Source organism: Engystomops pustulosus, chromosome 4 (assembly GCF_040894005.1).
Source record: "Engystomops pustulosus chromosome 4, aEngPut4.maternal, whole genome shotgun sequence".
NCBI lineage: Eukaryota > Metazoa > Chordata > Amphibia > Anura > Leptodactylidae > Engystomops > Engystomops pustulosus.
The window spans coordinates 11313111-11327927 of NC_092414.1; the positions used below are offsets into that span (position 1 = coordinate 11313111).

At 44.7% G+C, this 14817-nt stretch overlaps 1 protein-coding gene across 1 annotated transcript in view; it reads right to left on the bottom strand.

The window, feature by feature from the left end:
• Positions 1–3524: 3524 nt before the first annotated feature.
• LARGE1 (LARGE xylosyl- and glucuronyltransferase 1) overlaps positions 3525–14817 on the bottom strand; it is a 367872-nt gene continuing 356579 nt past the window's right edge. Inside the window, exons 10-15 of the mRNA XM_072145129.1 lie at positions 14495–14650; positions 11922–12085; positions 11561–11839; positions 8774–8920; positions 7506–7701; positions 3525–7260 (exon numbers count right to left, since the gene is read on the bottom strand). Of these exons, the coding sequence (XP_072001230.1) occupies positions 7063–7260; positions 7506–7701; positions 8774–8920; positions 11561–11839; positions 11922–12085; positions 14495–14650 (1140 nt within the window). The 3' untranslated portion in view covers positions 3525–7062. The remainder of the gene's footprint in view (positions 7261–7505; positions 7702–8773; positions 8921–11560; positions 11840–11921; positions 12086–14494; positions 14651–14817) is intronic.

Below are 14817 nucleotides of genomic sequence, written 5' to 3' on the forward strand. Positions count from 1 at the left end.
CCTATACTGTGACATTACTGTGTGTATTATCCCTGTACTGTGACATCACAGTGTGTATTATCCCCGTACTGTGACATCACTGTGTGTATTATCCCTGTACTGTGACATCACTGTGTGTATTATCCCTGTACTGTGACATCGCTGTGTGTATTATCCCTGTACTGTGACATCACTGTGTGTATTATCCCTGTACTGTGACATCACTGTGTGTATTATCCCTGTACTGTGACATCACTGTGTGTATTATCTCTGTACTGTGACATCGCTGTGTGTATTATCCCTGTACTGTGACATCACTGTGTGTATTATCCCTGTACTGTGACATCACTGTGTGTATTATCCCTGTACTGTAACATCACTGTGTGTATTATTCCTGTACTGTGACATCACTGTGTGTATTATCCTGTAATGTGACATCACTGTGTGTATTATCCCTGTACTGTGACATCACTGTGTGTATTATCCCTGTACTGTGACGTCACTGTGTGTATTATCCCTGTACTGTGACATCACTGTGTGTATTATCCCTGTACTGTGACATCACTGTGTGTATTATCCCTGTACTGTGACATCACTGTGTGTATTATCCCTGTACTGTGACATCACTGTGTGTATTATCCCTGTACTGTGACATCACTGTGTGTATTATCCCTGTACTGTGACATCACTGTGTGTATTATCCCTGTACTGTGACATCACTGTGTGTATTATCCCTGTACTGTGACATCACTGTGTGTATTATCCCTGTACTGTGACATCACTGTGTATATTATCCCTGTACTGTGACATCACTGTGTGTATTATCCCTGTACTGTAACATCACTGTGTGTATTATTCCTGTACTGTGACATCACTGTGTGTATTATCCCTGTACTGTGACATCACTGTGTGTATTATCTTTGTACTGTGACATCACTGTGTGTATTATCCCTGTACTGTGACATCACTGTGTGTATTATCTCTGTACTGTGACATCGCTGTGTGTATAATCTCTGTACTGTGACATCACTGTGTGTATTATCCTGTACTGTGACATCACTGTGTGTATTATCCTGTACTGTGACATCACTGTGTGTATTATCCCTGTACTGTGACATCGCTGTGTGTATTATCCTGTACTGTGACATCACTGTGTGTATTATCCCTGTACTGTGACATCACTGTGTGTATTATCCCTGTACTGTGACATCACTGTGTGTATTATTCCTGTACTGTGACATCACTGTGTGTATTATGCTCTGTACTGTGACATCACTGTGTGTATTATCTCTGTACTGTGACATCACTGTGTGTATTATTCCTGTACTGTGACATCACTGTGTGTATTATCTCTGTACTGTGACATCACTGTGTATATTATCCTGTACTGTGACATCATTGTGTATTATCCCTGTACTGTGACATCACTGTGTGTATTATCCCTGTACTGTGACATCACTGTGTGTATTATCTCTGTACTGTGACATCACTGTGTGTATTATCCCTGTACTGTGACATTACTGTGTGTATTATCCCTGTACTGTGACATCACTGTGTGTATTATCCCTGTACTGTGACATCACTGTGTGTATTATCCCTGTACTGTGATATCACTGTGTGTATTATCCCTGTACTGTGACATCACTGTGTGTATTATCCCTGTACTGTGACATCACTGTGTGTATTATCCCTGTACTGTGACATCACTGTGTGTATTATCCCTGTACTGTGATATCACTGTGTGTATTATCCCTGTACTGTGACATCACTGTGTGTATTATCCCTGTACTGTAACATCACTGTGTGTATTATCCCTGTACTGTGACATCACTGTGTGTATTATCCTGTACTGTGACATCACTGTGTGTATTATCCCTGTACTGTGACATCACTGTGTGTATTATCCCTGTACTGTAACATCACTGTGTGTATTATTCCTGTACTGTGACATCACTGTGTGTATTATCCTGTAATGTGACATCACTGTGTGTATTATTCCTGTACTGTGACATCACTGTGTGTATTATCCCTGTACTGTGACATCACTGTGTGTATTATCCCTGTACTGTGACGTCACTGTGTGTATTATCCCTGTACTGTGACGTCACTGTGTGTATTATCCCTGTAATGTGACGTCACTGTGTGTATTATCCCTGTACTGTGACGTCACTGTGTGTATTATCCCTGTACTGTGACATCACTGTGTGTATTATCCCTGTACTGTGACATCACTGTGTGTATTATCCCTGTACTGTGACATCACTGTGTATATTATCCCTGTACTGTGACATCACTGTGTGTATTATCCCTGTACTGTAACATCACTGTGTGTATTATTCCTGTACTGTGACATCACTGTGTGTATTATCCCTGTACTGTGACATCACTGTGTGTATTATCCCTGTACTGTGATATCACTGTGTGTATTATCCCTGTACTGTGACATCACTGTGTGTATTATCCCTGTACTGTAACATCACTGTGTGTATTATCCCTGTACTGTGACATCACTGTGTGTATTATCCCTGTACTGTGACATCACTGTGTGTATTATCCTGTACTGTGACATCACTGTGTGTATTATCCCTGTACTGTGACATCACTGTGTGTATTATCCCTGTACTGTGACATCACTGTGTGTATTATCCCTGTACTGTGACATCACTGTGTGTATTATCCTGTACTGTGACATCACTGTGTGTATTATCCCTGTACTGTGACATCACTGTGTGTATTATCCCTGTACTGTAACATCACTGTGTGTATTATTCCTGTACTGTGACATCACTGTGTGTATTATCCTGTAATGTGACATCACTGTGTGTATTATCCCTGTACTGTGACATCACTGTGTGTATTATCCCTGTACTGTGACGTCACTGTGTGTATTATCCCTGTACTGTGACGTCACTGTGTGTATTATCCCTGTACTGTGACGTCACTGTGTGTATTATCCCTGTACTGTGACATCACTGTGTGTATTATCCCTGTACTGTGACATCACTGTGTGTATTATCCCTGTACTGTGACATCACTGTGTGTATTATCCCTGTACTGTAACATCACTGTGTGTATTATTCCTGTACTGTGACATCACTGTGTGTATTATCCTGTAATGTGACATCACTGTGTGTATTATCCTGTAATGTGACATCACTGTGTGTATTATCCCTGTACTGTGACAGTATTGTGAGGTTGTTTTCTTGCTTTTAGGCTTTTCCAGAACTAGATGTTTATGGTCGCAGTCAGGTTTCAGCTCGGCTCCCGGCATCATCAGTAGTTGGGGTATTCGTGGATTGTTCGTGGACTTCTGCTTATGGTGGGGGCTCCATGCATCAGAGAGCAGCAGGTAGTAATACACTATGTTATGGGGGAACTCTGGTGGCCTTAAAGGGACGTGTGTGATATGATTGATAGGGGTCCGGCCCATCTCTCCGGGGACCCTGCAAGTTTTAGGATCCACGTGTGGTTGCTCCTACACAGAGCTCAGCTTTATCAGGAGGGATTATATCTTCCCCCGTAGAGACAATAAATGTGACACGAGATTATTTAACACAATTTTATTGCACAACTGAAAAAAAACAAATGTTCTTGAAATTTATTTACACGTCATTTACCCCGGAGACGCTGCGAACACACGCACACACGTGGCGACGGCCTCACAGGCAGAGCCACCATGTTACCGCTGGCAGCCAATCACAGCTCACATTTATTCCCTCAAGTGTAGGTTAGGAAATGCAACAAAGCCTCTAATTGGCTGCCAGAGGTCACAAGGACGAGGTCTTCTCTGAGAGGCCGTTTTCTGCGGCCGTATTATGTTTTTTGGCACATTTTGTGGTAATTTTTGTGAAATTTACAACAAGAAACCTGATAAGGTTGTAAAATGTGACTAATCCAGTCAGAAAATAAAGATTTTGAACTTCATCTAAATTTATTTGACACTTTAGGCCTCATCAGTCAAAATGGCCTCAGAAAACAAGAGAAAGTGAACGTAGACCTTGATTAGTTGGTAAGGGTCAAAGTGGAGAGGTATGAAACAGTGGCCAATCAGCCTCCATGTTATATATTTCCAAGATAAGTCCTGATTGGTTGATGCAGGTAACTCTTCTCTCCAGAGCGCTGAGCAGTTCATAGCAACCAACCAGAATGCAGCTTTTATTTCTAATCAAGGTTATGAAGTGAAACAAAGGTTCTGATTGGTTTCTCACTGAAACTGACTAGAGCAACTCAGAAAAACCAATCAGATATCAGCTTTTATTTTTGAAACTAGATGGTGAGAGTGAAACTTGCGTTCTGATTGGTTGTAATGAGAGTTCATTTCTTGTTGTTCACAGCAACCAACCAGAATTCAGCTTTTATTTTCAAAATCAGGCTGGGAATGTGAAACATGCGTCCTGATTGGCTCCTACAGAAAACCTCATTCCCTCAGGGGACTATCGGCCAATCAAATTTCATCTTTCATTTTTTTAATGTGAATTATGGATTAATTTAACCCTTCGTATCAATTTTTTTTCACAATTTATTAAATAGCCCTACACCCACGATACTATTGACAAACGGACTAGCGTCGCCCATAAAAGATGTTGTGCTCGATAGTAACCGAGCAATGAGGTGCGAATCCTCCACCCGCCCGTACGGGTAACCGCAGACTGTATTGACATGAGCCTGGAACGAAGACTTGTCACACAAAACTTCTCTCAGCCGCAGACGCCGAGGAGATAATTGCAGACTTCTGTCACCATGGAAAAATGTCAGATAAATCTGAGGCGTCAAAAAACGAGCAACGAAAAAATTCACACATGAAATGGGTGAAAAAGAAGAGTGTGAAGATAACGAGACGTTCGTGAGGAGATTATGACCAGATCTTCTCAAGATGGAGGAAACACAAGCTTGTAGAGAGGGTCCCGTATCAGGGAGGGAGATGGGGTCCCCTCACTATCACCTCTCGTTTCTTGCCTTCCTTCTAACTTCTAAAATTGAGATCCTACAACCTGATCCGTCTGGGAGAAACATTGGCACCACCCAACGAGCACTAAATGGTGGACCAGATTATGTCCACCTTATGATATGAGACCACTTCTCCTGCCACCTCTTTAGGAACGTTAGTATGTGACTGAAGAACCTCAAGGAGAACATTTCTGAGAAGTTGGTCATCGTTGGACTTGATCTCCTTGAGGCTTTCAAACCTGATCTAGATTGGAGATAAATTGGAGACACCACCCGTGGTGGAATTGGCCATCTAAAGCACCTCAAGATCTTCTGCTGGGCCTACTATGGAGCCTACTATGGTCAGTTTCCTAGGGGTTTATGGAGGGTGGGCTGAAGATATCTCACTATTTGTACCCCTCAACACTATCGAAGCAAACCTGCCTGACAATGGAGACAATGGTAGACAGTCCATCCACCCTGATGCACCCACTAGCTGGTGGATTGAATCCAACAAATTCTTTTATATCTTTCAACAAATAAACAATATGATATTGTTAACCTTGAGGGCAAGAGGGGTACTAGGACCGATAATTTTGGTAGATCCTCTCACAACTATTGATAAGCTAAGGGCCCCCAGGCTAGGTACTACACAGTTGCTTTATCTTGGTCTAAAGTTCTCCTAAAGGTCTTCAAAACATCCTTCTCATTCACTCTACTTGATTTCTCGATGATCTCGATGTGATTTTTGGAATTTTTGGTTTTGGTTGGACATTTTGTACAGTATGTGTGTATTGGGTCCATGATTGGTCATTGGGGGAAAGGGGCATATTGATATGTCGGATGGGAACAGAACACTGTGTGGTGTCCTCCCAGCGTCTTCTTCTTCTTCCATTGGTTACCAAGCAGCCGCCGACCACAGGTCTAGTGCATCAGACGTAACGTCCTCTTTGTAAACATGACAATTAATACTGAACGGTTAAAAAATAGTGGAAAAATCCATAGGGTCACAATTCATCTGTCCCCACAAACGTCCATCGACACTCTCTTAGGTGGACCGGAACCTTCCGTTGTCTTTTTTACATATCGAATCCCTTGGAAACGTTAGTCACCATGATAGAGTTCCTCAACTTCTTCTCGCGTCAGTCAACATGAACATGTACCTTGTTCTAAGACGAAAGTCCAGTAAGACATTGCATAGTAATGTTGTTCTGGGCTTTCCGAGAAGGCATGGAGCTTGGATTCTTCTGAAGATGAACATGCCGTTGTAGGCGAAGCCCTACAGAGGTCCAAACGCATCATAGTCTTCCCAATGTAGAAGACAGATCGGACAGCACGAGAAGGAAGTGGACGCACTCTTCACGCCAAGCATAGAACTTTTTCCCGACCACCCTGTGGAAGATCTCATCATCGGGAGACGATACAACGTCTAACGTCCATGTTCTAGAACCAAAGGCAGACCGTCTCGTTCATGCGTCGATCTCTCAGCCCAAGCGTCTGGGTGTGAAAATTTTTTGACTTCTTCTATACAGCGATGGATACAATACAAAAATAGAAAGAAATGCCCTTTGGATCTTTACATTGTCAACACTGCTACTTGGTTTTTTTTTACAATTTATTTTTGCGTGAAGCTTAGATTTCACACAAAGTCCTTCAGTTCTGGCCCCAGGAGGCTTGTCGTACAGTATATCGTCTCGAGAAGAGCCTTAGTAGGACCCATAAATACTCTTCCACCCTGTGAGAAGCAGATAGTGATGGTGGAACTCCCAACTGCCTCTCCTTCTTCTTCTAAAGAATTCGGCAACTAGGTCTCTTTGATGGTGAATAAATTGGTAGGGATTAGGCCAGAGATAGAGACGGCTGAACAACTTTGGGCCGAGAGTCACAAATATGGCGCCACGTTGGGCAGTTCTCCAACATTTCAGCACCAAGAGAGAAGTCGAATTCATCGGAACGTCCTATCTACCTGGATCCACATCTCTTATGAATAATTATTGGAGTAGGAAGGAAATAAGGGACAATAGGTCAATGTCCCTGGATTGACCCAAGGTTCTAGACACCGGCAGTCTCCACCCAACCTTCGACGGTGGACGCCATTCTGTTGAGGTCTTCTCCAGATGTTAGGCACGCCCAAGTTCTTCCATCCCCCCGCCCTCGTTAGCTATTGTTCTCCGCAGTGAGGTATTTCAGAGCTGTGAACCCATAACGACGGGACATGTCTTGCTGGAACTCCTCCTTTAACGTTTTCAGGCAAATTCGATATTGCTTGTTGGAGCGGAACTTAGTGATGTCGAAACTGGGGGCGTGGGGCATGTGTATCATGTAGGCGTTGGGGAGCACCGTGAATTCATATTCCTACAAGAAGAAGAGAAAGTGAGTTAGGAAAGGGTGGAGCTTTTGTTAATGTATCCATAAGTGGGCGGAGCTGAATATTTTGCCTGGAGGGCTTCCAGTAGAGACTTTACAGGTGGATAGACCATGGGGTCTATGGATTCACATGTGGGGAACCCATATAGTGGTGAGAACTGAGGTTCCCCTTGGGCCCCTATGGTACTTGGGCCCATGGCTTACTACCCCTGACACCCCTGCAAATAATTTACCTGTGCATCCAACTCCATGATGTGAGCCACCTTGTTCCAGCCAAACCCAACAAATCTCCGGTCGTACTCTGGGCAGTTCCGCCTGACCACCACGTAGGGTTCGAAATCTGCCTCCCACTCCACGCGGTAAGGGGTGGTCGCCGTCCTCCATTTGGCAAAGTTAGTGGGCGCGTGCCCTTTCGTCCAGACGTGGTACCTAGAGAAAATTAATCACAATTTATTGTTTACTTTATTAGAATGACTCCGCCCCTGTAGAGCTCCGCCCACCTCCAGGACCTTCCCCGATCACTCAGTGATCGATCATTTGTCCCCTTTAAGAGAATGAAATTTCGTCTTGATGAGATTTGTTTCAGATTTTGATAAACTCCTGCTGTGCTCCGTCCTGGCTGTACATCAAGGTCCACACACCCCCCCCCCCCTTCCCCCAGCTGTGGCCTCCGCTGGACGCAACGTGGCTCTGTAACATCAGGAGGGATCCGGATCTCAGACATTAAACATATCAGTGTGTGCTTTCTGGGCGCCGGGAGCAGGCGGTGGGGGGAGATTTTTTGGAAGCGGAGACTGAGAATAATTTATCTGGAGCCAGGAATAAATGACAGCATCTGCTGCTCTCCTAAGGCGGACGCGTCACTCACACGTCCCCGCGTCTTACAAGTCTGTGCGGCTTCTGCTCAACTTCTACAGCAAAGCCCAAATCACATCATCTGCTCCACTCACATCTGCAGCCAGTGTTATGTATTGACCCCGGAGAGATGTCTAATCAGACATTTCCGTATATGATTAGTAGCAGCAGGACTGTGATATATAGATTTATAGTGTAGGATTGCACTAGGGAGTGTCCTCACACTGCTGTGCTCTATGCAGTGCTAGGTATTGCCCCTGGGGAGATATCTGATCATCCCTTTATGTGAGTTGTTAGTAGCAGCAGGACTGTGAAATATGGATTTATATTCCATAATTGTACTTGGGGTCTGTCCACACACTGCAGCAGGTATTAGGTATTGCCCCTGGAGAGATGTGTAATCAGATCTTTGTGTGTGTTGTTAGTAGCAGCAGGACTGTGAAATACGGATTTATATTCCAGGATTGTACTGGGAGGTGTCCTCACACTGCTGTGCTCTGTGCTCTCTACAATAAGCTGCTCCCGACTCCATTTCCTTTGAGCCAGTTGAGGTCTAAATGCAGCTCTGGATGTGACTAGAGTATAAAAGATGCAACATTATTCCACCCCACATGTATTGGGCTGAAGGTTCCAGGTTCCGACCTACCTGAAGGTGAATAAGGTGCCCATATCCAACATGGAGAGCAATTCGGCTTTAGATTTTGGGAAGGAGAGGCGATACCTCAGGGTCTCAAACGCCGGGATGATCAGCGCCTTCTTGGTGTTACTCATGTCCAGCTGCACCACAGACTTCCTGCAGGAGAAGAGAGGTCATGTCCATGCACTTCCCAGACCAGCCACTAGCAGGCGCTCCGACCCCATAAAACATCAATGTACAACAAGTAATAACCTCATAGTAATGGCCCAAACATCAAAGATTCTGTGACATCAATAAGAGGAGAACGTTATAATAATGTGTTATTATAGTATAACTACTATAATACTGCCCCTATGTACAAGAATATAACTACTATAATACTGTCCCCTATGTACAAGAATATAACTACTATAATACTGCCCCCTATGTACAGGAATATAACTACTATAATACTGCCCCCTATGTACAGGAATATAACTACTATAATACTGCCCCCTATGTACAAGAATATAACTACTATAATACTGCCCCTATGTACAAGAATATAACTACTATAATACTGTCCCCTATGTACAAGAATATAACTACTATAATACTGCCCCCTATGTACAGGAATATAACTACTATAATACTGCTCCCTATGTACAGGAATATAACTACTATAATACTGCCCCCTATGTACAAGAATATAACTACTATAATACTGCCCCCTATGTACAGGAATATAACTACTATAATACTGCCCCCTATGTACAGGAATATAACTACTATAATACTGCCCCCTATGTACAAGAATATAACTACTATAATACTGCCCCTATGTACAAGAATATAACTACTATAATACTGCCCCCTATGTACAAGAATATAACTACTATAATACTGCCCCCTATGTACAGGAATATAACTACTATAATACTGCCCCCTATGTACAAGAATATAACTACTATAATACTGTCCCCTATGTACAAGAATATAACTACTATAATACTGTCCCCTATGTACAAGAATATAACTACTATAATACTGCCCCCTATGTACAGGAATATAACTACTATAATACTGCCCCCTATGTACAGGAATATAACTACTATAATACTGCCCCCTATGTACAGGAATATAACTACTATAATACTGCCCCCTATGTACAAGAATATAACTACTATAATACTGCTCCCTATGTACAGGAATATAACTACTATAATACTGCCCCCTATGTACAAGAATATAACTACTATAATACTGCCCCCTATGTACAAGAATATAACTACTATAATACTACCCCTATGTACAAGAATATAACTACTATAATACTGCCCCTATGTACAAGAATATAACTACTATAATACTGCCCCCTATGTACAAGAATATAACTACTATAATACTGCCCCCTATGTACAGGAATATAACTACTATAATACTGCCCCCTATGTACAAGAATATAACTACTATAATACTGCTCCCTATGTACAGGAATATAACTACTATAATACTGCCCCCTATGTACAAGAATATAACTACTATAATACTGCCCCCTATGTACAAGAATATAACTACTATAATACTGCCCCCTATGTACAGGAATATAACTACTATAATACTGCTCCCTATGTACAGGAATATAACTACTATAATACTGCTCCCTATGTACAGGAATATAACTACTATAATACTGCCCCCTATGTACAAGAATATAACTACTATAATACTGCCCCCTATGTACAAGAATATAACTACTATAATACTGCCCCCTATGTACAGGAATATAACTACTATAATACTGCTCCCTATGTACAGGAATATAACTACTATAATACTGCCCCCTATGTACAAGAATATAACTACTATAATACTGCCCCCTATGTACAAGAATATAACTACTATAATACTGCCCCCTATGTACAAGAATATAACTACTATAATACTGTCCCCTATGTACAGGAATATAACTACTATAATACTGCCCCCTATGTACAGGGATATAACTACTATAATACTGCCCCCTATGTACAGGGATATAACTACTATAATACTGCCCCCTATGTACAGGGATATAACTACTATAATACTGCCCCTATGTACACGAATATAACTACTATAATACTGCCCCCTATGTACAAGAATATAACTACTATAATACTGCCCCATATGTACAAGAATATAACTACTATAATACTGCTCCTATGTACAAGAATATAACTACTATAATACCGCCCCCTATGTACAAGTATATAACTACTATAATACTGCCCCCTATGTACAAGAATATAACTACTATAATACTGCCCCCTATGTACAAGAATATAACTACTATAATACTGCCTCCTATGTACAGGGATATAACTACTATAATACTGCCCCCTATGTACAAGAATATAACTACTATAATACTGCCCCCTATGTACAGGAATATAACTACTATAATACTGCCTCCTATGTACAAGAATATAACTACTATAATACTGCCCCCTATGTACAGGAATATAACTACTATAATACTGCCCCCTATGTACAGGAATATAACTACTATAATACTGCCCCCTATGTACAGGAATATAACTACTATAATACTGTCCCTATGTACAGGAATATAACTACTATAATACTGCCCCCTATGTACAAGAATGTAACTACTATAATACTGCCTCCTATGTACAAGAATATAACTACTATAATACTGCCCCCTATGTACAAGAATATAACTACTATAATACTCCTCCCTATGTACAAGAATATAACTACTATAATACTGCCCTCTATGTACAAGAATATAACTACTATAATACTGCCCCTTACCTGAGGCTCTCATAGAGTCCATACATGGGCAGGAAGTCTATGTCGGAGAGGAACATGTAGGGGGTGCTGACGTGTTTCATGGCCACGTTCCTCAGCAGGTTGACCGGGTAGAATTGCCCCTCCTTGTACACGATGTGGTAGCCCACGTTGCGGCGGTTGAGCAGGACCTCGGAGCCCTGTGCGTATCTCAGGAACTGCTGGGCCTCGGCGTCGGACAGGTAGAGGGCCAGGCTGATGGGGCCCTCCCAGTGTTTGCAGATGGCCTCCAGCATCTGCAGCCTGTGGGTAGAGAGCTTGTATGATGTGTGTGCAGTGAGCTCCCCCTAGTGGTGGCTGCAGGTAGCCAGCGTTACAGTATTACCTGTCCATGGACAGCTGCGCCACCAGGGTGACATCGGTGTCATCGGCCGCCGGCTCGTACTCGTAGTGCAGGAAGTAGAGGTGGGTGCGGTGGACGGTGAACCTCTCCCGCCTGAACTCGTAGCAGAGGTCGTCCTCGTCCAGCTCCGACAGCTGCTTCTGGAGCTGTGGGAGGAGACAGACGTTAAGCTCCGCCCTAGCACCGCCTCCTACCTAATATATCTATATAAACCCCTCCCCATGTTCAGTCCTGACCATATCTATACGGGCGGCCATATTGTCTCCGCCCCCAACATGAAAACTTAAAGGATATGTTCAAAAATTTTAGGGATTTTTGCCTTCTTTTCTCGGTAATTAATGACATTTCCTGGCGACGCGATGAAAGAATCTTTTGATGTTTTATTTAAGGGGCATAAATCATGGAGGAAGATGTGGAGAGGGGGGGGGGGGGCAGGGGGGTCACAAACTAATTAACGCATCACAGGAGTCATTAACCAGGAAGCCAAAATATCACATAACATGCAGTACTGACGATGACCACCGGGGGAGATATAGAGACGTGTAGAAATCTGTACACTATTATCTGTATATGTTCTTAAAGGGATCGTCCATACTGATGTATCAGGATGTAGCTGTGCTGAGAGCGTCTGTTGTGGGAAGGTGTAGGGTTACTATGATGTAGCAGGGTTGAGTTGGTCACGTGCAAGTGAACTACCTACCATGCAGCAGAGCTGTGCTGTAGAGATGCAGCAGAGCTGTGCTGTAGAGATGCAGCAGTGCTGTGCTGTAGAGATGCAGCAGAGCTGTGCTGTAGAGATGTAGCAGAGCTGTGCTGTAGAGATGCAGCAGAGCTGTGCTGTAGAGATGCAGCAGAGCTGTGCTGTAGAGATGCAGCAGAGCTGTGCTGTAGAGATGCAGCAGAGCTGTGCTGTAGAGATGCAGCAGAGCTGTGCTGTAGAGATGCAGCAGAGCTGTGCTGTAGAGATGCAGCAGAGCTGTGCTGTAGAGATGTAGCAGAGCTGTGCTGTAGAGATGTAGCAGAGCTGTGCTGTAGAGATGCAGCAGAGCTGTGCTGTAGAGATGCAGCAGAGCTGTGCTGTAGAGATGCAGCAGAGCTGTGCTGTAGAGATGCAGCAGAGCTGTGCTGTAGAGATGTAGCAGAGCTGTGCTGTAGAGATGTAGCAGAGCTGTGCTGTAGAGATGCAGCAGAGCTGTGCTGTAGAGATGCAGCAGAGCTGTGCTGTAGAGATGCAGCAGAGCTGTGCTGTAGAGATGTAGCAGAGCTGTGCTGTAGAGATGTAGCAGAGCTGTGCTGTAGAGATGTAGCAGAGCTGTGCTGTAGAGATGCAGCAGAGCTGTGCTGTAGAGATGTAGCAGAGCTGTGCTGTAGAGATGTAGCAGAGCTGTGCTGTAGAGATGCAGCAGAGCTGTGCTGTAGAGATGTAGCAGAGCTGTGCTGTAGAGATGTAGCAGTGCTGTGCTGTAGAGATGTAGTTGAGATGAGTCGTATTACGTATACGAGATGTAGTGGGGCTGTGCTGTAGAGATGTAGCAGAGCTGAGGTTTCTGTGTGGACTGTAGGTGAACATGTCAGTGCACAGGTGACACGCTCAGCTCTGCTGCCCTGGTAATACAAGGTGGCAGTGAAGGGGTGTGATAGCATCTGTGTATTGTGAGCAGAGCCCCACAGCGAGAGGAAGAGTCATGAATATGCAGAGCGATAGCAGAGGGGGCGCGGGGGGCAGCGCCAGCAGAGGGGGTGCGGGGGGCAGCGCCAGCAGAGGGGGTGCGGGGGGCAGCGCCAGCAGAGGGGGAGCGGGGGGCAGCGCCAGCAGAGGGGGTGCGGGGGGCAGCGCCAGCAGAGGGGGTGCGGGGGGCAGCGCCAGCAGAGGGGGTGCGGGGGGCAGCGCCAGAAGAGGGGGTGCGGGGCCAGCGCCAGCAGAGGGGGGCGGGGGGCAGCGCCAGCAGAGGGGTGCGGGGGGGCAGCGCCAGCAGAGGGGGGCGGGGGGCAGCGCCAGCAGATGGCAGCGCACAGACTTGGCGCCATCTCTGTGTCATAAGCATTGAAGCCGGTCGGGGCACGGATTTGGTAAGGCAGGGGTAGGTGTGATGGCATCTCCGGGCCGCCCCACAGCATGCCCACGGGCACCGGGAGGGGAGAGCGTGCCAACCGTGCCAGGATCAGGTGACTGTAATCACAGTGCTGACACATTGTAACAAACTATCAAGCCAGGAGACAGATTTGGGTCTCGAATTTAGCGGAAAATCCTGCTGACATCACACAGCTGAGGGTCTGTTACAATCCTCCAAATCAGTCTGGATTCCCTGCACTGATACATTGTAACAGCCTGGAATCTAGACTCTGCTGGCTCAAAGATTGTAACAGACCCTCAGCTGTGGTAGATCAGCAGGAATTTCCCGTTACATTCTGTCTCCTAGCTCCATAGTTTGTTATATTTTCCCTGCACCGATACATTGCGACAAACTACCAGCACAGGAGAAGGTGTCGCATCGCTGAGGTTTTCACCTGGACTGGATACAACTGTGACAAACCCTCAGCTGTGTGAGTCTCACGTTTTCGTTGTTGATGTCGGTCTCGCTCGGACACCCGAACAGCTCCCTCCGCAGGAGATTCCCGTCATACTCCAGGAATGTCAGGTACAGGTTCCGGAAGAACTCCACGTGTTTGTTTTTGACTCGTAACTTTTTGGGAGAATTCCAGTGAATCACCTGCAAGAGAGAACGAGGGAAAGTGGTGTGATCATTCCTGAAATACTCTGCGCTGCTGTGGACCCGGCTCCCTCCCTCCTCATACAATGTCCTCAGTAGTGTCAGCACCTGCAGAGCTGCAAACTCCTCTCCTGAAACACTCTGTGCTGCTGTGGACTCATCACGTA